The 25,736-nt window shown below is 41.0% G+C and overlaps 1 protein-coding gene across 15 annotated transcripts in view; it reads right to left on the bottom strand.

The window, feature by feature from the left end:
• Window positions 1-5,418: 5,418 nt before the first annotated feature.
• Window positions 5,419-25,736, bottom strand: part of fnbp1b (formin binding protein 1b) — a 61,442-nt gene continuing 41,124 nt past the window's right edge. For 4 of the 15 annotated variants that reach the window (XM_085464161.1, XM_085464157.1, XM_085464160.1 and 1 more), the window contains 10 exons: window positions 25,451-25,597; window positions 22,620-22,811; window positions 20,864-21,052; window positions 16,120-16,134; window positions 15,777-15,812; window positions 13,289-13,398; window positions 13,070-13,202; window positions 12,531-12,652; window positions 12,248-12,405; window positions 9,796-10,868 (listed from right to left, as the gene is read on the bottom strand). In XM_085464161.1, the coding sequence (XP_085320287.1) occupies window positions 10,690-10,868; window positions 12,248-12,405; window positions 12,531-12,652; window positions 13,070-13,202; window positions 13,289-13,398; window positions 15,777-15,812; window positions 16,120-16,134; window positions 20,864-21,052; window positions 22,620-22,811; window positions 25,451-25,597 (1,281 nt within the window). In that variant the 3' untranslated portion in view covers window positions 9,796-10,689. Of the gene's footprint in view, window positions 8,011-9,795; window positions 10,869-12,247; window positions 12,406-12,530; window positions 12,653-13,069; window positions 13,203-13,288; window positions 13,399-15,776; window positions 15,813-16,119; window positions 16,135-18,533; window positions 18,627-20,863; window positions 21,053-22,619; window positions 22,812-25,450; window positions 25,598-25,736 lie in introns of those variants that run through there. The other 11 variants (XM_085464162.1, XM_085464163.1, XM_085464168.1 and 8 more) reach the window with 8 other exon arrangements.

The following is a 25,736-nucleotide window of genomic DNA, read 5'->3' on the forward strand; positions in this document are numbered from 1 at the left end:
TTAGAACATTTTTTCAAGTCAAGTCTAAAGTCATAAAATTAATGACTCGAGTCTGACTCGAGTCCAAGTCATGTGACTCGAGTCCACGTCATGTGACTCGAGTCCACACCTCTGACACACACACACACACACACACACACACACACACACACACACACACACACACACACACACACACACACACACACACACACACATAAACACACAACACAGCCCATTGCATTGCTCTGGGGAGTTTGTCACTCACAAACAAGCATGCCTTGGACTGTAGTTGGAATCATGAGCACCTGGAGATAACGCCATGCAGGCACTGACGCTGGACCGCTCCATCAAACAGCAATACACCTGCCAGGTGGATAGGAGGAGGGCCCCTTCAGGGAGGTTTCCAACTGGAATGTCATTGCATTCATCCGCCGCGTGAATGTTGTAGCCACAGCAGCTCCCACACTCAGTCAGCTCCTTGAGTGCCCCCAGTTGCCTGTCTTACCTAACAGGAAACGGCTTCTGGCCAAAAGAGGACAGCTCAGCCAAATGACTGCACTTGAGTCCAAATGACAGACAAGCATAAATCAGAGATCTTTGCTCCGTAGTTAGATGTTTGTAAGCCATGTTGAGTGCTTATTGCCAAATGGCAGTGGCAAGAGGTTGTATTGTACAATGCTGACTTGACAGTCTTGGCTGTAATGTGCAAGATATTAAAAATACAGAAACCAAGCGCCACACTCCAAGTATTAGCTCAGCTCAGGACCCGGTCTGCTGACAGCATAGCTATTCCAGATGGAGGAACTAGCTTTCCTCTTTGTTACACTGGAGAAACATCTGCACTTTAATTTAGAGAAATGCCACTGCTGACGTCATTTTGTTTGTTTTTAAATTTTGAAGCACTGGCTATTAATGGCCTTTGTGTCTGCAAAGCTTGATATCCACCAAGTGGTCTGAGGTGGCCAAGCTTCTTTTGTTGACTGGTGGTTTGTGTCTTCCTTTCCCACATTTGTCATACCTTTGGGAAGGATTCAGCATATTTTGGCTTTGAGAAATTTGCCAAAGCTGAAGATGGTCCCAGTGAAAAAGACGGAGCAGCGGCAGGCCAGGAGCTGAGCGCTGTTCACAAATGAAAGCTGTTTACTCGTTTCAGGATTAATTTGACGTTGCTATTGCAAAACCTGTGAAAAGCCTTCCTCGTTGTGTGGACCTGCGCTGTATTAACGCTCAGCGTCATCAGAAGGACAGGAGAAAGAGGTCCACGAGGCCCGCAGGGCCTTTCGGCTGGCATCGCTTAAAGGACATGAAGAACATTTAGTAACATTAAATATTTTTTTGATCATATGTAGCAATCATAATTGTTCAGGAAGTTGAAATAGGTTGTGGTGACTTAACACATGAAAAATGCTCAAACAGCACTAAAATGAAAGGACCTTTTGAACTACAATGCCAAATTCGAAGTAAAAAAATACATGAATAAATGAATGAAACAAGCTGCAAAGGTAGCTTATGAGGTGACAGCCTTGATTCATTTCACAGATGGATGCCAGCCCCCACTGGCTGTTAATGATGGGACAGACTGGGCTGATCTCCAGAGGTGTGTTTTCCCCATCAGGCGGCTTGCTCTCACTCCAGGCAAGACAGGAACATAGCAGTAATGGAACAGAGCGAAAGCAGCAGGTAAAGCAGACTGTGGTAAGTGGCAAAAAGTCTCTTACAAACCTCCAAACAAGCTGCTGAATTTATACACCAGGTTTATTGATTCGCTGGAAAAAGCCTGACAGTGCAACAGTAGCATAGAGTGTTCAAGTCGACACCCTTTTTAAATTTGTGACGTATGAAGAGTTGGCCAGTTTGGGATTTTCAAGGATTTTGAATCTTTGAAGTCATCATGCCAAAGTCCAAGTCATGAGACCATCTTTTTCTGGAGGGGTTTTGTGGAGATCACTCTAAAATCATCAAATATATGGTTTTACTTAAGTTCATACTTCTGGCTACATAAGTAAAATTACAGAGGAGGTCTGAGTAAAGAATAACAGGGTCATTTAGATGTAAGATTATACTAAATCTAAATCTACACCTTTCAGAAAATAAAAACCAGCTACTGTAAGCATGCTATGCTTTTTGCTAAATGTTAATGTCAGCATGCTAACAAGCCAACAAAGATAAAAGAAAGAGATAACATGCTGATGTTCAGCAGGCGTTATCTTTTGCAAACAAAATAGATCTGAAAGTTGACGGGAATACTCTTAGTTGATGCTCCAACTTGTCACAATGCGTATTAACTTGGATATGACCTCTAGCAGATTTCATGGCAATTACTAACTAAAGAAAGCAAATGCCAACTTCTTTGTGCCATTACAGTAAAAGTATTATTCCCAGCTTCTGTGCCCCATTTATATTTGTACAGTGTTGTAAAGCCTGGAACAAACTAGTGGTCTGACAGACCCTTGAGCCATAGCATCAGCATCCACATTCAGTCCAATTTTTAGGACTGAATAGTCAGTTGATTGTGCAGAACAGAATCTTCTCCTGCCTTACTTTCATCCTGCTGCACTGCTGTGTTTCTTATTAGAGGGTGTTGGAACACTGAAGCAACTAACAGTTGTACTGTATGAACAAAGCCATGGAGTATTATAGGAGAGCACTGCATAGACAGTATAAATCTCAAAATGCCACATGCTCATTATCTAACATCCTTGGTCAATCACAAGTGAGCATAGCCTGAATAATCCTTATTTTCGACACTGAAAATGGCCAAAATTCATAAAACTGACTTTATTCATTTTATTCAATAAAACTCACCAAGAAAGTGTTTACTGAGGTCAGAGCCAAGGGTTGTTTTCCCATTGACAATCTAAAGAATTCAAAGTATTTTTGTTACTATGGGTATCGCCCCCTAGTGGAAGCTAGAAATAATGTGTAACGTAAATAACAACAATAAAAATGCCTCTTTAGAACCAGCCTTATAGAGTAAACACATATGTTATAAATGGTAAATGGATACCCAGAGTCATCAAAGCAAAAGCAACGTATCAGTTTGTGTGTAGCTAACAGCAAACCATTTTCACTTGTTGTTGGTTACAATAAAACGTACATGACTTCCTACAAAGGTGTGAGGATCCATCAGCGAGTGAGTGATACTAGCCCATAAATCTGTAAAGACTGTTCCCTGACTTATTTGGGCTCCAAGACAGATGGAAGATTAGTCTGAGGCAGCTTTAATCATCAATCCTTAAAGCTAGAAGCAGTGGCCCTATTTTAATGGTGTGATCATCTCCACAGAAAGCAAATGAAGTAAACCTGCCAACCAGGCGAATGAAAGAAATGAACATGTAACGCTTTGCTGCCATCTACTTATTTTCACCTTTAATGTAATAATTCAAAAGCTAGCTATTTTTGAATGACTTATGTGAGCTTAGCTGGTTACAGTTATGTCTTGTAATTCAATTTTCGTCTGTTCTCTTGTCATCTGTTTCACATGTACTGTGTGATGTTGCACTTTGAGGATGACACATGGCTGCAACATGCCTTCCTTCCTGCACTTGACTACAGATGAAAATGTTGCTATTGCAGGGCACCTCCTGCATGTGATATAAACTCGCTCCTGAATAAACCAATTAAAAAAAAAAAAAGCAAAGTGGAAGAAGCTCTGAATCGTGTTGACGACACAAACTTCCTTGCCTTGTAGGATCCACTGAAGCAATTAATTTTCTTTAGCCCTTTCAGGCTACTGGGGAGTTCTAGGGAGCAAAAGCCAATGAGGCTTTTTGAAAGTGTGGTGAAGTGTGGTGGAGGAAGTGAGTGCTGCATCTGCTACACAGCATGCACCTGCATACAGTGGGGCAGCTGGGATTTATCAGGCTGCAGCTTAGTGGTCCAGAATCAATATATGTGACTACTGCCAGTGTCTGACTGCCAGATGCAATCCAATAACAGTACAGTTAGTACGAACACCTTTTTAAAAAAGTACACTGGACATAAAATGCTACGAGACAGAGAGAGAGAGAGTTAAGTAAACACAACATGATCCAAACTGAGGTCTGTCCAGTGAGCACTAAACATAATTCAAGAACCATCTGCGTTTTATTTTTCAGCTCCATCCCTGAAAAATACTTCCTTTTTTTCCAGCACTGTTGCTGAAAAATAAGGCAATAAAAAGTGTAACTCCCAACCATTCAAGTGACATTACCATAGCTGAGAATGGAGCACGACTACCCTCTGCTGGACGAGATGTGGGACTGCATCTGGAGCTAAAAAGGAAAGTTTTTGATATACAAAGCTTTGTGTAACCACAGTGCAGTGTGGCATGGGGGCGGGGGGCTTAGCAATGCAAGTGTGCTCAGGCTATGTTGCAGTTGTACATATTAGCACACAGATTCCAAACCGGGCTACACGTTGCCCAGTGGACCACTGCACAGTGGGGTCGGATATAGGGCCAAATGCTGAATGTTAAAGCCATGTATGAGTTGTAAAAACTGCTGTTACCACTACAGGTAAGCAAATCTGTGTTAGCATTAAAATTGCTTGCGAAGCTAAACAAATAAGCAGCAAAAATTGTTGAAATTATGAATAGAAATATGGAATATTTTACCAAAGACGTGAATGACATGGCTATAGCCGTCTTGAAATATTAGCTTTATGTGAAGTGTGGATTACCATCAGTAATCACGGGTAAACAGCTGTCGTCAATAAACATAAAGAACTGTTTGAGCGCAACTAAAGTCACAAATTAATGGCAGCTTGCTAACCAGCAATGTCTGACTGTAGTAAATGGTAAACTGAAAGCAGTCCAGAGACCAGACTGAAAAATGAGTTCAGCGTTTGTTGAACACATGTGAACATGAGAGGAGGGGTGGATGAAAGGGTTTAAAGCTGACAGACCTCTGGGGGGCATGAGTAGCTTTGGGTACACCACTGCTGTAAAAGAGACTTGTAAAAGGTAGTGTTGCCTTTTCTGATAGTAGATGACTAAATCCAAATGTTGTGCCTTTAATCATAGGAATGGTTGATGTATTCATTAAAATGACTAATAATATAATAAATTATCCACATTTGTATGGTGAACAGCAGAGTAAGAAAAAGTCAGTTAACTGGTTTCACATTTGGATTGTTGTTCCAACAAAGAAGAAATATGAGCAAGTCATTCTTTGCCCTCACAACTTGCAATGCTTTTGTCATTTTTTATCCTTGCATCATTTTAATGGGCTAAATTATTAAAACACGAGTATAAAAATGACAAAAAGAATCTTTAGTTATAAAACAAAGTGTGTTACAAGTGGTCTGTGTTAAGAGTAATTAAATCATAAAGCCCTGCCATCACACTTTATCTGTCTCCATTCACATTGTGTTTTATGGTTCAAGTTGCTGATGCAGTTAATGGTGATTGATGTGACTTTTGTGGCTCATCGAGAGAAGAAAAACAAGCAGACAATACACCGTTTACTCTCCAGGCATATTTAATTGGCACAGTAAACACAATACAAAGTATTCAGTGCTCCAAAACACAAGCATGTGGCCTACCGAATGGAACACAAACGAAAAAGTGCAAAAACACACCATCTGGTAGACCTTACAAAGGAAAAGAAGTCTTACTTTGCAAAGCAGATAAAGTAATGGTAAGACTCTCCATAGTTAAAATAGATGTTTTCCTTTTTAAACTTTATTTATATACTCATATATATTTTCTCTAATTCCATCACGCCATTTCCACTGTACACGCGGGTTATTCTGGGGCATCGACAGAAAAGGTTTGTGGTGGTTTCGTGTCAGAGCAAAGCCTGCCCTAAAGCTACTGCTGCCTCATCGGATTTAATCATATCATTTGCCAGACATTGTTTGATCACCGTGATGTGTGAAGCGATGAGAGGGGCGAAAGCAAACGTGGTATTTGATTCAGCAGGGATTTGATCATTCCTTACATCGGCAGTCCAAATGATCAGTACGTCCATCATTCCTCCACACGGGGAGTGTTCATAAAATTCTGCATTAGACAAATATACGATGGCTTCATCCAAAACATAAAAACAATGTAACGGTTACTCATGTTTGCAGTTAAGGGATTTTAGTCCCATTCAGGTACAATAAGCAACAACATATCATTCCAGCTTTAAAAAAAGAAGAGAGGAAAAAAAAGGAAGAAAAAGAGAATCTTCACTCGTCATATATGAAACAAAAATGTTAAAAAATCACGTGCATTATGTGCCATTGAGCAGGGGGAATCAGTGGACATCATTTCTCTACCCTGACAGTTTCATGATTAGAAATTTGCCCCCTCGAGATAATCACATCTTCGTCTCCTCACCATACCACAGCGAACGTCAGCATCGTTCCTCCTCTCAGTGAAACCTGGTTAAGGCCCAAAACGGGTGATGATCGGCGTGTTGTCACATTTCAGTCAAAAACTCACAGGAAAACGATCACAGTATATTTTCATATACAGTAGACAGTAGGTGGAGCTTGTTACAAACATCGGGTGTAACTCATATCTTCATAGGTTTCATTTTTGGGTGCTGCTTGGACCAAGTGGAGCCACTTCCACAAGGTGATTAACTTTAAACTAACAACTTGCATTAGACGCTCTGATCAAAACATAGCAAACTAACACTTCTCATACGTACTGTACTTACAAAAAAACAAAACAACCTTGACCTATCTATGCATGAGATCATTCAGGAAAAAAGAAAAAAACAAAAAACATAATGACACTTTGGGTTCCTATCGTCCTTTTTTGTGATTAAACTACACAAATTTGAGATCACTTACTTTCTGTTAAAAACAGGGAAACATGCTTTCTGAACAGATGACTGAAAAAACATGTACGTAATTAAAAAAAAGAAGAAAAAAAAAGACCCACAGGCACCAAACCCAAACAATAGCATTCAGGTTAATTCAAACAGTATGACTAGGCAATGAGGGTTAACTGAACTTAAAGGCTGGAGGGAAGGGGCGTAAGCAGGCTTAACACCCCCACCGCCTCCTCCAACCCGCCAGCACAGGGGCGAGGAGGAAGACAGGGCAAGCATGCAGCACACCACAATGCTGAGGGACCCCCGCCCTGTTGCAAAAGAAAAGAAAAAACAAAAAAAGGCTTAAAGCAGCCAAGGGAGCTAGCCTGAGCCGCCATAGCCTGAGGGAGGGGGGAAGGGCTGTGGAGGTGAGGAAGGGGGTGGGGTGTGGTCAGAGAGAGGAACAGGCACCAGTGACAGAACAAGAAATGGCTGGATGGTATGGATGGTGGATGACACCATCATCTAGAGTTCTGCCCCTTCAGCTGGTCCTGGATATGTGGAAGTGATCTTGGTGAGGAGGAAAGTGGAAACTGTGACACAAAAGACCAACGACCACTGAGATCAAACGAACGTACATGAGAAGCACAGGAGACAAAGACAGATGATTAGCACCTTCAGTTCTTCTGATTCCAGTTAAGTGAAACCTGCAAATACAGAGCTGATTTAAGTGGAAGGCGTGAGTATGAGCATCTTGTGGCGTCAGATGAAGCTGGGATGATTCTGTCTCGAGTCAGTGAGCGAGCGAGCGTTTCATCCACCTGCTTCTTCTGTCCGTCCGCTCCTGTCGGTCTCCGTCCTGTCTCTGACCACACCCTCCTTCATGTATGTGTGTGTGTTTGAGTGTCACAGGGCAAAGGGAAGGAAAAAAGAGAAGTGGCAGAGCCAGGGAAGCCAGCAGCCTCAGTCATGACCGCACATGGTGCGAGCAGTTAGTTTCATTAAAAAGCAAAGCGTTGCTGCAAACAACATAAAGCCGTTTGTGTACTGCGGCTGTGACTGCTGAATGGGGGTTAAAAATGGAGAAGTTATGAGCACTAAATTTTCGATGCGTTCTGTCTAAACTTTTTCTTTTTGTTTGTTTGTTTGGAAAATTCAGATGCGTTCTAATCGGCCGTCTCTCTTTCTTTTAGACTCAGGTCATCTTTCTCTCTGACTCTGTGAGCATGTGAGGAACGTGGTGGTTTCTCCGAGGCTGCTTGCCCTGCCATTCCTCAGCCAGCCTCACACTTTTAGGAATCTGTAATTCAAAAAGGAAAATACAAACAACAAAAAATAACAAAAAGAAGAGTTAGCTTTAAAAAGAAGTGAAGACCAACCCATATATTCAGATATGGAGAGGAGGTCATTGCATTAAATATGAGACTACATTAAACTGGTACTACTACTGTATCTCCAAGAAAGACGTGTGTTGTACGACCTGAATTAACACAAACATGCATCTGTTTAACTAAAACCACTGGGCTTGAATGCATGTTAGAATGAAATGGCTGTACTATCACAACACGCTGTAATCCTGTTACGATAAAACTCCCACAAACGCCACAGCACACACCAAATTTCACAATTTCTGTGTGTTAAACCTGATGTGGAGTTACACCTCGCACATACGGCCATGCTATGGCTGTAACAAATCTTCAAAACTGATACAAGGGACCCTCCAACTCCCAAAATCATACTATATCTGGCCTGTAGTACTATTTTTAGATCTGTGGTGTCAAACATAAGACCAAGGGTCCAGAATCGGCCTGGCAAAGACTCCTAACCAGGCCCACTGGACAGCTTTGGAAATTTCTTTATAAGTTTTCCAGCTTAATCTTTAATGATAAAAAACAGCCTATAACTATTCACACTACACTAAAGTAATTCGGTTATAGAAAAAAAAAATGAAATGACAGAAACGTTTTGTTTTGTTTTTTTTAAATGTGTATACAGTAAAAAAAAAAAAAAAAAAGGTATTTTCTGTGAATTAACAAAAGAAAAATGCTATTAATTACAGGGCAGCCAATGTGCTACACCTAAAACTTTTTCTGTAATTTGTTTCTTACCATTTAAGCCCAAAGAGTCATTCTAACAGATTTCTGTCATTTACTACAGCAGCTTTTCTTTATTATGTACAAAAAACTGAGATGTCCCGTTGAAATTGCACCTTATTTTAAAAAATTATATTAAGATATCTCAAAGTTTAAATGTTTAATTTGACTTTTTTTACACTTACAGAAAGAGGAGTAGAATGGGTATGCAGCTATATGTGGTCCACAGTGTGAAATGCTTTTGTCATCCCTGATCTAGACTGTTTTGGTGCGAGCAGATTTATGTAAAACCCGTTTACCTAAACTGTCTCACTGGGCATTCATAGCAGAGTGACAGCATGTACGATCGTGGCTCAGGAGTTAGTAGTTCGTCTTGGAATCGGAAGGTTGCCGGTTCGAGCTCGGACAGTCTCGGTCGTTGTGTTCTTAGGCAAGACACTTCACCCTACTGGTGGTGGTCAGAGGGCACGGTGGCGCCAGTGACTGGCAGCCTCGCCTCTGTCAGTGCAGCTGTGGCTGTAGCTACAATGTAGCTTGCCATCACCAGTGTGTGAATGGGTGGATGACTGAATGTGGGGTAAAGCGCTATACAAATACAGGCCATTTACCATTTACATCAATGGTGCCCCCCTCTGCTAATGTTAGCTAGCTGCATGGTTTTTACAGTTAGTGGATGTAGTTGCACAGTAAGAAAATAGCACTAGAGGCCAGAGGAAAAATGTGTAAATTCTATTTTGAGGTGAGTTGTGTCTTTAAAAGAGTGAGAGTGATTTTTGAGAGAGCCCTGATCTTGGAAAAGAGTAACAGAGCACTGAAACGACCTAGAGGCTACACACACACCATGCTTTTAGTGTAAACACTTCAGAGACCGATGCAAACAAACCACAAAGCTTTAGAGTCATGACCAGCTCCATATCCCAGCTCAGCCTCACCATACATAGTTTACTTCAGCTAATACTTCAGTCCTTTATTCTTTTACCACTGGCCTGCAAAAAAGGACCAGAACAGCCCAACACTGTCATTATCAAAAGGTGAATTTAGAAAAAGGAAACATTATAAGGCGGCTATTAATGTTATTAAACTGGACAATATTTTAAAAAATGACCCCTTACAGGGGAAAATAACTTGTTCTTGTTGTAACAACACTGTAATTTATCTAGAGCATGCAACACTTGAGAGGCAGCAGCATGATTTTTAATCTAGTTTAACCTACAAAAATATCTCTTGATATGTCTTCATACTGTACAGCTGATTTAAATTACATTTGCTTGATTGCACATTGAGCATTCTTTCTTTTTAGGTACGTCAAGTGACCAAAACACAATAACGTCTAAAAATGTAACTTTGAGTTGATGGTCACTGCCTCTTCACATGGTGCTTACATTCACTCAGCTGATTTATCACCACACAGATTCAGCTTTGGCCACAGTTCTGGCTCAAAGTCTTAATTAACAGTGTTTTTATTTGAGTAGAATATTGTTATTCAACATTTTAAAAGCTAAAAGAAAATCAAATACTGAATGTCTCAAATATACAGGTGATCACTGTTAGGTGCTGATTTGCGCCATCATGAGCTTTGAGTGTGCCATGTTTTATTTTCAATGACCACTAGGTGGCACTGCCGTGAATAAGAGAGGCTTCACCTCAAACACTTCTTAGACATGATATCTGATTGGCACAGCTCACGCTACCAGAAACAACTTTTCCAACTGTTATGAGGCACAATGGACAAATCCGATTGCTCCTTCTTTGTGGAGCGGCGTGAAGTGTCTGTGTGTGTGTGTGTGTCTGAACTAGCATCTATAATCTCTGCAACTTGCCCCATTCGTTCAGCACGTGAATGGAATACAGAGTAACAAAAACTGTCATAGCAAGAACTTGCTGAGTTAAATGTATGTCATAGCACCTTTGGCATTCGTTTCCAAAAACACTTCAACGTAGGATGTGGGCACGTATCCTTCCTCATCCTCGTTCCTCCGCACGCGTGTCCAGCCATCTCCTTTGTCTTCTTCTATGACGTACAACAGCTCACCCTCAGCCACGGAGATGGTGCCCTCATTGTGACCTGCAGGAGAGAACAGCCGCAAACCAACAGAAGATAAGAACGCTGGCTTTGTATATTAATAGGAACCATGTTGATTAGTAGCGCACTTTGAAAATCAGAGATGCAAGAAAAGAGGAAGCAAAACCAGATGCTGTACAGCAGGGATATAGTCAGAGACTACTTGTAGAAACTCCACAGGCACTTTAACATGTCCTGAGTCAACATATATGAATAAGCACAGGTAGTTTTAACAATTAGTAGTGCTTCATGTGATCCACCCATTTTAACAGAAATTCTAAATTTAATCTATTTCTGAAAAGTAAACATTTATGGATACATTAGTTAGGAAAGTGTTACTCAGTGTAAGCCCCTCTTATTCAGTTTTGGAGCTGGGGGGCTGGGGTTGGGGAGCCAAGATGTTTGAGGCCCTACAAAAAACCATAACCAGATAATTAAGGGAATACAACTCCAAGATGAACGTTATTGTGTTACAGTTTATTTGTTTTTTGTGATGTCGTTATGTGGTTAAACTTTGCTGCTTTGTTAAAGGTTGTGCTTTGCTCAAGTAGATCTCAATAGACCAGATTCCAGTAAGTTTAATCTTTTACGCTGTACTTGCGTAACACAATTATGTGGAAACCTTATCTGTAATCAAATTGCTTTTTTGAGAGTACACTCCTTTTTTACTTTTGAACAAATGTTTGAGTATGAAGGTTTTATGCCAAAACACAAGGTATACAGGGCGGTGAGCTCTCTGGAAATATGTGTAACTGTAATTCATTTACGTGACTGTAATCTGCAACAGTAGGGACTGGGGTTATTCCTGGGACTTTTCTCTCATTTCTTGTTGCCAGTAGGGCGGGTAGCATTTGGTTATGTAGCCTTGCTGAAAGAAAAACCCTCCAGAATGACTGAATGACTGCAGTATTACAGAATTACTTTATTACTGCTATTCTAATATTCATGATTATGACTCATCAAAGGTCTGAAAAACTGAAAAACAACTGAAAAACTAGTTTAACCTATACAATGAACCACAATTTCACCGTTAACCCAGCAATCGCTACAGCTAAAGTAAGATAGATCTTTACCGCCTCTTTATATGCACTGAGCTTTATGTTTAGCAGCTTTGAATAATTTTCCAAATTTGATTTTGAAATAGTGCAACTGAGAAATGAGTGTATTTTTATTCATACTCCTCCACACATTTGAACACAAAGATCGCATCCCTACTCCTCCTCCTCATTCAGAGGAAACAAACTCCTCCACCCGTTTTCCATCAGACTCAGGTTCAGCTTATTTCCAGAAATAACGGGACCTCAGCAGCAGCCACCAGCCAACGAGCAGGCTTCATACTTACATTGACCGTTTTTATTTTAAACCAATGTGGCTGCAGTTACCTTCGAAGGGATACAAGGCTTTGCAGGTGCCGATGGTAGGCAGGACCTCCTCATCATCAAACTCGTCATCGAACTCCGTCGTGGTGGTTGGGGTGGGGATGGGTTGGGCTTTGACCTGAACCTCTGAATTCTGCTCCTCTGTGTAGCTGCCATCCGGGCTGCTCAGGGGCCAACACACACACAGTAAATATACTGTGAAAACACACATCGATTTCTTCCCAAAAAGTCATGTGTGTTACAAACTCTGGGTTCTGTGGCTGCTTTTTGCCAAAGTATACCATACCTCTCTCTGTCCTGTGCACAGTTGTTGCTCACTGTTGTGCTATTCTGGGTCTCATAGAGTCCGCTTTTCCGGTGTGAATCACTCTTAGACGGCATCCTCTCCTCCACCTCTGCTAACCAGCCCTGAAACACACGCAATCATTATTTGGCTCTAGCTTTTCATTTTTATTACATGACAACTTGGACGAATGACAACTTGAGGAATTCTTTTTATCTGTGATAACTTTACATTCGGCAAGGACCTAGCACAGAACGAACACCTCATCCTTGCATTCCCCCATTTATTTACACGGTTAAACCAGGCCATTGTTCTGGGACTTCTCTCTCTGCACAGAGAACATGGAACATGCAGCCAATCCCTGCAGCTGCCTTGCATCTTCTCCTAATATGGATAAGCGACAGTCTTCTTTGGAATTACCCCAGCTGGAGATGTGTGTCTGAGCTCCTCATTATTTACTGTTTCAGATAAACCAAACAACACACCCTTGCCAACATTAACACTCAAAAAGGAATAGGGGCTCAGACAGACACTGAACTTACCTCAAATTTCTGTACTTCAGACTGGAGCTTCTCAATGTTTTGACCTATTTCTGTTAGCCGGGGGTCCACACTGGCCGGGTCTCCCATCTGAGGGTTCTTTATATACACGTCTTTCATCTTAGTCAAAGCATCTCTGGAAGAGCAAGTATTTGTAAGTCTTTGAGGCTTCAGAACAGAATGGAAAGATTTATAACGCTAGATTAAAACCCCTCTGAATACCTCTGGTCCATTTCTTTTTGTATGTCTTTACTCAGCTCATCGATCTTGCCCTGCAGCTTCTTCCTCCTCTGCTCTGGCGGCAGGTGACTGAAGTCCTCCGGTACAGAACCCTGAAAAAAAAAAATCACACCATGGAAACTTTTTTAAATACTCAAAGAAAATAACCAACTTCAGTAATCCTTTTTGTGCCTTAGCAGGAATCAGTTTTTGATAGGTGCAGTATCTCTCTCTGTTTTTGGGGTTTTTTCTATTTTTTTTTTAACCCTGTGAAACAAGACTCAGGGATAAATGGGTATCAGGGTAAATAAATGGAGCTCCTGTTAGGCTTTAACTGAATCACTGAAGGAGATACTGCAGCCGCTCTCTAACACACTCTGTGATATTTAGGATGTTTAGCTCTGTAGACTTGAGGCCTTTCACCTATTCAGTCGCCACACCTAATTTAGAGCTCTGTAAATGCAACGGAAATGTAATAAAGTTTTGGCCACATCCTTTCATTGCATATAGTGTTTCAGGGTCAGCTAGCTAATGGATCTGTTCTCTGACAGGAACGGCTCTTTCTTAAAATGAAGGTTATATGAGCTGCAAGAGGTTGGCTTGACAGGAGTCATGTTTCCTGCTGAGACTGTAATACTGAATAGAATGAGTCATGCTGCTCCGCTGCCTCTCAGTCTTTCTGTAAACATCTGTAAACAAAGCATCAAAACTAATAAATAAATTGATCAGTAAGGATAAGGTAATTAACTAGCTGCTTCTGTAAGTCTTGGAATAACTCAGAAATGTTGGTACTGCAGTACAGCTTACTTGATACATGGTTTAATTTTTTGGACCCTATATATATATATACTGCGTTCAAGCTACTATTGTTGTTTAAAAACAATTGACTATCCATAGGTTTTAATGATAGGATTTCGCAATAAGATGCAATGAGGCCTTTGTTTTATATTGTTACTCCATTTGGGGCAGCATTGTGGTTCAGTGAGTTTATGATTAGCTGGAAAAAAAGAACGAAAATAGTGACATATCAGCAGAAAATCTTTGAACTGTGTGGACTGAAGAGGTCAAGGCCTGTGATTGGATCTCATTGAGATGGGTCACAGTGGCACCACAGGAAATAAATGCTGGATCTACAGCCTGGAGGTCAGGATTCACATCACATGAGCCAGATAGTTACCACGGCAACCTTACCCCTTCTCCCCGTATCAGCATGCAACACTTAAAGGCATGCAACACAACAAAGATCTGTCAGTCAGCATGCAGGCATGTCATGCTCTCGTATCAGTGAAACATCACAGTACAGAAATGACTCATTAGTGTTTACGTATCCACGTATCCTCAGACTAGTGAGGCACTACGATCTAAATGTAAATTTATTCTACGTGATTAAATTTAATCAATAAACAAACTAAAACTATATGCAGGCATTTAGTAACTTGATGTTGTAGTCAATAAAGTTGATGGACTGTTAGAAATGGTTCAAACTGATCAGTCTTATTTGACTCAGGCACTGACGTACAAAAACAAACCAAGCATATGCTGTAAAATGTCAACATTTTAAAAAATTTTTTTAAACTGTTTAAAATTTGCGAAAATGCACTTGTTGACTTTCTTTTCAGAAAAGAAACTCATGTCTGTACAAATATGCTTAACATAAAGACTGGAAGGACAGGGAAACGGCTGTCCAGAGGGGAAGATCTCCTCCTTTCTGCCTTGCATGAAGGGCGATACTCTGATGTTATGTTACATCAACTACTTCTTCTTTGAAGCTATGCACCATCCCATCAACACTCCCCCTGTGCAAAGCAACTTACAAATCAACATGGAGAGACACGACTCGGACTCATGTGGATTTTTGAAAATGAATTTTGCTTAATTATCCACTTAAAGCTTTTTAGTTTTGTTTGCCGGAAACACAAAGAGATTCTCTCTGATCCGCTTTGATACTAAAGGCGAGTCACAGGCAAAGCAGGCAGGCCATTTCTCCAACTGGGATATACCAGTTAGCCCTAAAAACAGATATGAGTTTCTCGTCTTATTGCCAATACCTAATTAGTCCATTTTGGGTTTTTTTTTTCACATATTTAAACAGGTAAAACAGATAAAGTACTGTTAGAGAACTTTTAGGTTTTTCTGCATAAAGCCAGGACAGCTGTTTCCCAGTACTTCCAGTGTGTATCACTATTATCCCTTAACACACCATAAAGTGAATGTTTCAAAATATGAAAAGGATTCCCAAAAGTATTAAACAATTTCACTAATCCTTATGTTTTGAGGAAATCCTCGCTAGTGTTAGATTTACAAACCACACACAAAAATATCAATAAATCAATAAATGGAACCGAAGTGGCATGCAGTGTAAGGACAGGAGCTCGCTTTCTACAGATCGGCAATTGGTATATGTTACAGGGACATACAATCAGCTGAGACAAGAAGGACTACGAGACAGACTAAAGGACAGACAAATAAAACACAGAGTAAATCTGATCACCTCAATGAGATTCCGGACGTGGGAATTGAGTGTGATCTGCATCACAGAGACCACAGACACATTTTGGGAGAGACAAAACGGGAACACAATCACAACATAAAAACAAACAAACAAACATAACACAAAAATGAGACAGCGACGTGAGTCTCAGGTCCATTGTTGTGTTACAGCAAAACTTAATTAATAATTAAATTAGATCCAAAACAAATAAAATGAGGAAAAAAAGAGCACACCAAAAACATATCAGCGTACAGAACGTTATTGAGACTGTGTTACTGGGACGACGTCACATGCGTGCTATGGTCATGCCGCTACGGTCGTGCAGTTATACGGTCATGCTTACCAGCTTGAGAGAAAGCTTCATGGGGGGAGAAGAGAGAAAAATGGCGAAGAGCAGGAGAGAGAAACAGACAACAGATAAAAGTCAACATGAGGAGAATATTACGGCCATTTGTTTTATTTTCCTTTCAACAAAAATAGTTTCCGTGATTTTTATAATAATGTTTTACTCTGCCAGACTTCACCATAAAAGGAAAAGAGGGTAAAGTAGTTAAAACTTCAAGAATCTGATTTATATACTAGCTGTGTAATTACAAAAAAAGCTCTATCAGAAACGATTTTAGCTACTAAGACCCCGCTCTTTTTTTTCATGTGGTGAAGTTTAACATTTCTAACATGATGAATTCATGAGAAATGGGAAGAAAAGTTGGCTAACAGGCCAACCTACTGCAAAAGCATGAAGTCACTGAGAAAAATTAAGGGAAGACAGATGCAAATTAAGAAGTAGAGGGAGAATGACAACGACGACAGAGGACAATGTACCCTTTACTTCTTGATCCCGCTCTGCTGCCTACACAATGACACACAGGGCACAGCAGAGGGCGCCAAAAGCATGTTACCACATTAGCAGGTCCATATGTTGACATGGAGGCAGATACTGTACACAGACAAACTGGAGAGATGCTTTCAGAAACCAAATATTCACACTCGTGAAGAACAGCTTAGAAATAGACGGGTCTCTAAATTTTGCAAACTCAAGTGGCTCAGTGAAAGCCAAAAATTAAAACAGCGATAGAATTTGGCGAGGGACTTTGGAGAGGATATGGTTCTGAATACAAAGAACAGAGCAGGTTAACAACAACAACTGGTTGGTAGAGCCAGAGCAGATGACTTGTAATCCTGTTAAAAGGTCACATGCTGGTGCACCGAGGAGCTCTACTCACTTAGATCCACTAATCAAGTCATCCACCTGTGAATGGCCTTTTATGGTCATTGCTATGTGATCCCCCCCCCCCCCCACACACACACACACACACACACACACACACACACACACACACACACACACACACACATTCACATGTATAAAAACTACTTTGTAGAAGTGCAGGCAAAGACACAGGCCTTTGCTTCTGTCACCGGTGGGTCATATATGGACTTTGTATCCGGAAATGAAAAAGAGAAATTTTTGTCTGAAAGTTGATAAAAACTGAAGTGAAAGAATCAAGTAAAGCTGGTCCAAAAGATCCTTTCATATTCTTTCTCACAATTTAAATAAAAGCTATGTTTGATGTTTTTGTGAAATTAAAATGTTTATAGAATAATTAGCTAAAAAGTCTAAGCTGGTCTGCTTCTGTACGACACATTATACTCCAATTTTATGCTCCCTTTCTAACAACAGGCCAGAAAAAAATGTGAAAATTAGCCTTTTAAGCTAGCTTCGACTTTTGCATTCATCATTGCATTGAGGACTTGTTTTCCTTTGAACAAAACTGTTTGCACTCATCAGCCTGGCTTTCAGGATTTCTCAGCGCTACCTGACGAGCAGCATAACTTCTTTTCTGCTGTCGGTTGCTTTCGGTTTTGTTTACAGTGGGTTTCCTATAAATTAGCAGCTTGAGTCAATAACTGCTGTTCATTTTTACATTTATGTCTCTAGCTGTTTGTTTTATTACTAAGTTTATGTGTGATTTATCATGGGACCACTTAAAAGCTGCAGCTTTCCGTAAAGAGCGTTTTAGATTTGTTCTTGAGACAGACACAGATCAACAGTTATATTACAGACAGATAACACTGCTGCACTATGGCACACCAGCACAAAGAAAGCCCCAGAGGGGTAAATTCTGGGTACTGTAAGCTGGACCCAGACCCAAAGTGTAACCAGCACCTCGTGTCATACAGCCACATGAGGTTTAATAAGTAAAGAGCGGTAATTCCTCAGTATCATAAATAGCGTCTTTATAACTCTCACATCCTCAGGTGCTTGTGACACTTTGTGAATTGACCCCTTGTAGATGCTCAGTGGGGAAGCCCTGAAACAGCTGCGAGACACAGCAGACCCCAAGCTGGCACATGTGATGAGGGATGAAGTCATCATTTTCTAAAATCATTCTTCCGACTCTGCACATGTCACAACCATGTGATCAATACTGAGCCAAACACAGACACTAGCCTCCTTTGTGAGCATGTTTTGCTTCATTAATGGTGAAAATTTCCTCAGACAATTATTAATGAGGCTACTGCCTGTGTTATACATGGCTTTTACTAATCACACACATCCACAACTATTCAATGTTTATACACGCCAAATACACACCTGTTGTCTCTCACACACACACACACACACACACACACACACACACACACACACACACACACACACACACACATATCTGGTGTGGTGCTCACTGAAGCCGAACACACACACACGCACACGCACGCACACACACACACACACACACACACACACACACTTACAACATATTGCCTTGCTTCAAAAGCATACGTGGGTCTGCCCAGAGTCCTCTTCATTAGCTCTTTGTGATAAATGAGAGAGCGCGGAGATTGTTGCTGTGTGGTCATCAGAGAGAATAAAGCTTTGTCAATAAGAACTTGGGAAACAACACTGATGTGCTTGAGCTCTTATACTGTATGCTGCCTTAATTTGACTCTCAAGACACAGACGCATTTTCTTTTTTCTCAGAAGCAACACACGTGCACGCACACATACAGTGACTGGGGATGAATTAGACATCTCATATGCAGTGCACACAAGCTCTCCTGCAGGTGTAGACATCCTGCCATTGCGCGGAGACACAACACCCCACCCCCACAGACACGACTACAGCAACACTTGTGTATTTTATTTGTTTTCCTACAGCTGTAATGACAGAATGTGACTGTAAGAGATTTTATTGGTGGATTTTCAAACAGGGATTATGCTGGAGTTACATTTGAGTCTTTTCAAGACAATAACCAAGGGAAAGTAATTATTTAGTATATTATATTACTTTTTAGGTTAAACATTTTCTGAATCAAATTAAATGCTGTGTACCCATATACGCAACACAAAAAGGATGGATGGATTAAGCAATGATAAATGGTTTTTATCATGTAGGGCTTTAGGCAAATTACCTTTTCCCATTATGACATGGTGAGCTCCCTACTCTAGCTCTCCAAAGCCTTCTGCACATGCACTGTCTTCTGTCACGATACCACTTTTTGATTCAGTGAGTAACATCGCTGAGAGGTCACAGGCACGTACAAAACCACATCTTAACATTACCACATACGTTAGTCCAATATATTTAGACTTCCTACAGACTTATGATGATGACCCTAGTTTGAAAAGACAGTAGAAGAAAAAGGAAGAGAAAATAAGCCTTTTACCTCCAAATGGTGATAAAGTGCTTGTTACCATGGTTACCTATATTTTTGATGTTTTATTAGATTTATTCCAAAAAGAAAGCAATATTTTAACACGGTAATCTACATCAACCAGCATCTAAACACAGAAAATAAACTTCCACTAGATGTAAAAACACCTACAGATCAATTCAATGCACCCTCGTTAGGAATGGAAAGCAGTACTGATGAATTTAAAGATCTCCACAAGGCTTTCCGGTCTGATAAAGCTTTTAACCTTTAAACCTTTATTCAGCCTTTCTTATACCATGAAATGTTAGAATAAGGTCAAACTTCAGTTTAATCTGTGCATAGTTGAAAACAATGCATCTGATTTAACTCTTTTTATCAGTCTTCTCATGAGCTGTTGCAACACATCCGCTTTTAGAAACATGCACTTCCTGATAGACCTGCTCGAAAGAAATACGCACTTCCCTCTGCACTGCCTCATTTGAATCATTTCCTCTTCGATACTCACACACTGCACTACTGCAACACATTGTTCTTTTGCCTTTTCAGACGTCATGTTAGCACCAATTCAAACCAATGTTTTTACTCTGAACTGCTCCCATTTCAAATTATGAGCATAAACAAAAAAACGATATTTGTGGAGTCCGGAAGGAACATTGGGAGTTACAGCCCATTCCTGAGGTCACGGACAACTGGAGAGTGAAGTAAGAAAGGACAGGAAAGCATGCTGTGACCTTCCCCAGCAACTGTCGCCTGTATCTCTACAAAACACGCACTGGACTTTAGAGCAGAAATTGTGATGACACACACAAGGGCACTGGAGAGGTGCTGATAAAACCATCCCTCAGGAAGTTGTCTAAACTTACTCTCCCACCATACCAATCGCTTGATTCATACTTGAAGGTTTAACCTTCTTCTTGGTTCCTAGCACGTGCAAAACCCAAAACAATCTGCCTCCAGCATAGACTGCAGAGAAGAGCACAGGGAGCAAGTGCAGTCTTCATGCTACTGCCAACACTGCTTAGGCTCCTTAGTTTCTGTCAGAAGGGGAAGGTGGTAGAGAGGGACTGTCATTGTGAGCACAGTTAATCTGAAGAATGAAGGGACAAGATGAAGAGGCTGTTGGTGAGTAGGACACATACCATGGAGTCAATAGGTAATGGTAATGCTCTACAGAAGCATGCTAGAGAAGCACAAAAGCTGAGCACTGTATGAGTGAAGGTGGGACACTTGTTGGGGGTCGCGTTGCTTACACTTGATTGGTTACTGGCAACAGAAGTAATAATGATGCTGTAGCCATCATGACCATCCAAGAAAGCTCAGCACGTCTTTGGATTATTCACTCATACAGTGTAGCAGCCACACAGCTCAGGTACAGGTGTACAGACACACAAACACAGGCACAAAGCTGGCTTGGACACACACACACTTACCCCTCGCCTCAGGCTCCGGAGGCAGTGCATTTTGGGTTTGGAGGCCATGAAGTCGTTGAGGCGGTGGGAGAGGGGCTCCTTGTGCTGCTTGGGAGACTGGGGGTCGTTGGGAACAGCAGAGGGTGAGGGTGGGGATGAGGCTGGGGGGGCAGGTGGGGGCTGGTGGGGGGACGTTAACAGGGACATAAGCTACCAATAAGAGAGGGAGCCGTGACGGAGAGGAAGAGGAAAAACGTGGAAGAAGAAGAAGAAGAAGAAGGGGTCGAGAATCCAACGAAAAAAGACAAAGGAGGAAAAGGAGGAGGGAACACAAAACAAAATAAATAAGCCTCCTACAAATATTAAAAAATAAACACACGCAACAGAAAACCCAAAGGAACATAAAAGACAACCAAAGGGATGTCAAACCCAGAGTAGCAGTTATGTTGTGGGAAAAAATAAACTGTTCAACACATAAAACATAAAAAAATTAAAGAATTAAAAAGAACAAAATGACCAGAGTGAGTAGAAAGCGCACAAACGTGTTAAAGCAAGCAGATGCACAAAGCAAACAGCGAAGAGTTTCAAAGCGCATGCCGGCTTCCATTTTAGAAACCACCGTTTGAGTTTTGTTTTTTTACTTTCCCAACCTCGTCAACATGCCAGCTAAGACGAGTAATTCACCACATCCCCGAGGATAACAGCTGCTGAATTTGAGGCCATCATCAGCCTAATCTAATTGCTTATTGCGGCTCTAAAACATCTGACTGCATAATTCATCAACCAGCAGTTAAGGAGAGAGAGTGAAGCAGTGATGAGTTTTAGGATACCACATGATGCACATTGCACATGCACTGGTGCGCGATTAAGAAATCTTTTTTTTTTATTCTGTAAACCAATATTGTTTTTGTGTTTCTGTTGGCATGCATGTGTCCTTGTGTGCATGTACAGTGTAAATACCTCTCTGTACACTATGCTCCCAAATTCTGCCTTTACAAGTTTGCCTTAATTTTGGGAGGTTGCACCATTTTCTGCACACCAGGGTTTCTCATGTAGCATTGCACAAACTCGCTTTCTCCCTCACCCACACAGACGTGCACACACACACACGCGCACACACTCACAAACGATTGCTCAATCACACTCTGTTCTAATTCAATACCAACAGTGCCACCAGCCCATAAGACAGCCAGAGATCAGTCTTGATGTTTAGACACAGGAAGCTAAAGGAAGCTACTCAAGGATGATCAGTCAGTGGAAAAGTACTGAGGGAAGACTGTTACATCAGATCCAAGAGGAAGTTAATATCTGCCACTTGAGTCCGTTCATAGAGTGAAAAGTAGAAATATATTAGTGTGTGTTATGAAAGGGAGGCTCCAAAATCGGTGAGGGTGATTGCCAGGGGAGGAAACGGGTGGCAAATAATAACAACAAAAATGGCAATAATAACAGAGAACTAGCAATAAATTTCTGAAGTTAACATAGTGAACAAAAGTCAAAAAAATCTATTAAAAATATATAAATTTAATACAGAATCAACACCAAGACTGTAACACACACTACAAACACTGAACACATATATTTCTACAGCCACTAAATAAAAAGTCATAAGAACAACCATAATGGGACCTGTAATATCCCTCCACCCCAGCCCATATAAATCTCCTGAAAGTGCAAAGTGAGCTCCAGGCGAGGAAACTGCACCACAACTAGTGATGTTTTGCAATACGTTCGGGTGTAGCAGTGATTTTTGAGTAAGGTGTTCATTCATTGTTACCTTGTTCTTGTTCTTAATGAAAGGCCACAGTTTGCTTTTGGCCTTGACACCAGGCTTCTCTTTGCTCTCTTTGGTGTTGGACAGGCTGGTTTCAGATACTGTCCTCTTCATGGCCTGGCCATAGTCCTCAAACTCTACATCTCCTGGGGGCTCGAAACCGGACTTGAAGGACTCCACCACCTGCTTAGAGTCCTAGTGAGAGACGACAGTTGCAGCAGTTAGCAGAACCCTTAATCCTGGAACCTCTTTAATTGCGTCGACTTTTTCAAAGTAGCTTTTCAGATACCAAACAATAACTAAAGGGAGGGTCTTTGTTGTTTGAGAATGTCTCGAGCATCATAGGTCTGGTGATTATACGCAACACAAATGTGGCCCGGAGACTCAGTTGTTTATATCACTTTCTCTCTGATAACAATTCAAGAGTGTGTCAAGAAAGAAGAGAAGCTGGAATTACTCAGTTTGTGGCCTACAGAAGAAAGAGGAAAAGGCCTAAATCTGTCAGGCAGGAGTTATGAGCAAACACTGAGGTCGGGGATACAGCCAGGCTTCTCAGACACAGGAAGACGCACATTCATCAGTTGCAGTGCACACCAGCCTTTCTGAACTGATAATAGCAAAGGGTCTGGTTGGAGTTAGGATCAGGGGGTCAGAGATCTGCTCTTGTGTCCTCCATATGTGAGAGAAGAAGAAAAGAGGAAGAGTATCTGCCAGAGGAAAAGTAGCATGTGATGTGTTATTCCCTGCCGTTGTTTACTCCAGCACAGAATCATCTTCCTGGAGCCTAGCCAAGGACACACACATACACAGCTACACATACACAAACTATGTGATCCCTGCGGATGGTTTCGGGTTTTTTTGTCATACAGCAGGCAGCCAACATGTGACAGCTCAATATATCACACTTTTAAACACAGGCAAATGCTGCTCTCCTTTTACCTATTTAAATAATAAATAACTATAAGCAATGAGACACAACCTTAATCCTTGGTTTACGTTTTCTTTAAGGAATTGTCTGACATATTAGAAACTGCCTTGTTCTCTTTCCAGGAGAGATAAATGACAAGACTGATAAACCTCTCACATCTATGGCCAGCTTTCTAAACTTAGCATAAAGACTAGAAACGGGGCAAGATTTAACACATTAATGTGTGCGCTTTACAGCTACTCATAGCTAGCCTTTGTTACCATTTACCAGAGTTAGGCTACCTAACTCTGTGTTACTCTGTTCAACTAAAAACCATGTCTGTTAACCGGCATTCATCATCTTTAAGGTAAAAAATAACGGTGTTGAAGTTTGAATTTTATTCAGATCCACTTTAAACATATTTGAATAAAAAAGAGTAGCCAAAAAGGAAGCACTAAATGCCTAATTCTCTGTGACTTTTTGTAATATATTCTCAAAAACGCCTTCACTTGATAAATGCTCCTAAATATACGTGTCTTTCAGATTTCACATCCCCAGTGTGCAGCTCTGTCAGAAATGGTAATCCTACAGCCAAAATGGATATAATCCTAATGACACAATCACTCTTACTATTTCAGTCTTTATAAGTTTCCTTCCAAAACCACACATATTACACAATTGCTTTCACCAGGTGTGAAGTACATCTGTTGAGGGATTAATGGAATTTTCTGTCTAATATCAGGGTAATACCCCTTTAAGGAGGAGTATTTTTAACACAGAAAGCTAAAGAATTAGTGACATACAAGCTAAAGAAATGTATGTCACTAATTTTCCTTACTGTAAGAGGGGACTATAGTAATTGAATAAGCTTGTACAGCTTTTCTATTTACGACAAGGTCCTCCCACTTTGTTTGGAGAGGCGAGGTGTTTTCACCTTTTACCAAGTCCCCCAAGACTTCAACTACTTGTTGTTTAAGTGAAAGCATAATTGGGATTGTGTGGGTTGTCAGTGATAGACTGGCTGATTGAGTAATAACCCCCATACAGTGATGGGTTAACCAAGACCTGGTTAAGAGGTACATGTATATAGTATACATATATAGCTGGCAAGACACTAGGTGCAGACTGTGCAGAGGTGCTCCTGAGACAATCCAACATATAATAGTAGGGGTTCAAGATGCTAACAGGCAGGGCGTATATGGAATGCCATAACCAATTTTCTGGCATAGTATACAGGAACATCTCTGCTGAGTATAGCCTGGAAGTCTCAAGATGAAAATGGGATAACCCCCCCCAGGCCCCCAGAGTACGCTAAAACTCTGTGGGACTTCCAGATACAGACAGACAAACTGGTGATGGCTAACCAACTGGACATAGCAGTGGTGGACAAGCAGAGAGGACGACTGTAGTGACAGATACAGCTATACCGAGTGATAGCAACATCTGGAAGAAGGAACACAGCAAGCTCAAGAAGTAACAAAGGCTGAGAGAGGAGCTAGAGAAGATGTGCAGGATGAAGGTAAGAGTGGTCTCCATGGTAATGGAGCAGTAACCCCCAAGCTGGACCCAAGTTTGAAGGATAAAGACCACCCAGATATTATAATATATACAGAGAGAGGCTGTAGAGCAGCTGTATATGCTGTATATGCTTCTTCCACATGCTACCGAGGCCCTGTTTGTTAAATGAAGAAATTGTTTAATTGCCAGTATGTTTTGTTTCTTTAGACTTCAGTCATCCAAAAGATCTTCCAAGTTTTTCATTAGCAAAACCCACATTCTCCGATACTCAACCCACAAATGCATTTTCCTTACTATTGTGGCACCATTTAAGGGGAAATACACAGGCTTTTCAAGGTTATAGGATTTATTGCCAATTAGTTACCACAAGGAAATAATTGACTAAATGGATAAATAGACAGATACTCACAGCCTTGGGCTCAATGGACTCGGCAGCATTTGTCATGCCATCTAAACATTTTCCCACAATGGGCAGCACCTGGCGATCCACGTCTGCAAATGTCTTCATGCACACTGATATCCTCTCAATTCTTTTCTCCTCCATGTCTTGAAGTTTCTACAGTTCGATACAAGCATATTTATACATAAACAAAAGTGTGGGTAGAGTTTGACTGGAAAAAATCAAAAACCCTTTAATCTATCTCAAAGTGCTGTCTTTTGATGCTGTCTTTGATGGTCAGACCAAACAACACTGG

This window comes from Copadichromis virginalis, linkage group LG7 (genome assembly GCF_057382275.1).
Source record: "Copadichromis virginalis isolate Kocher_CV1m ecotype Utaka linkage group LG7, C_Virginalis_male_GT1.1, whole genome shotgun sequence".
In the NCBI taxonomy this organism is placed as follows: Eukaryota; Metazoa; Chordata; class Actinopteri; order Cichliformes; family Cichlidae; genus Copadichromis; species Copadichromis virginalis.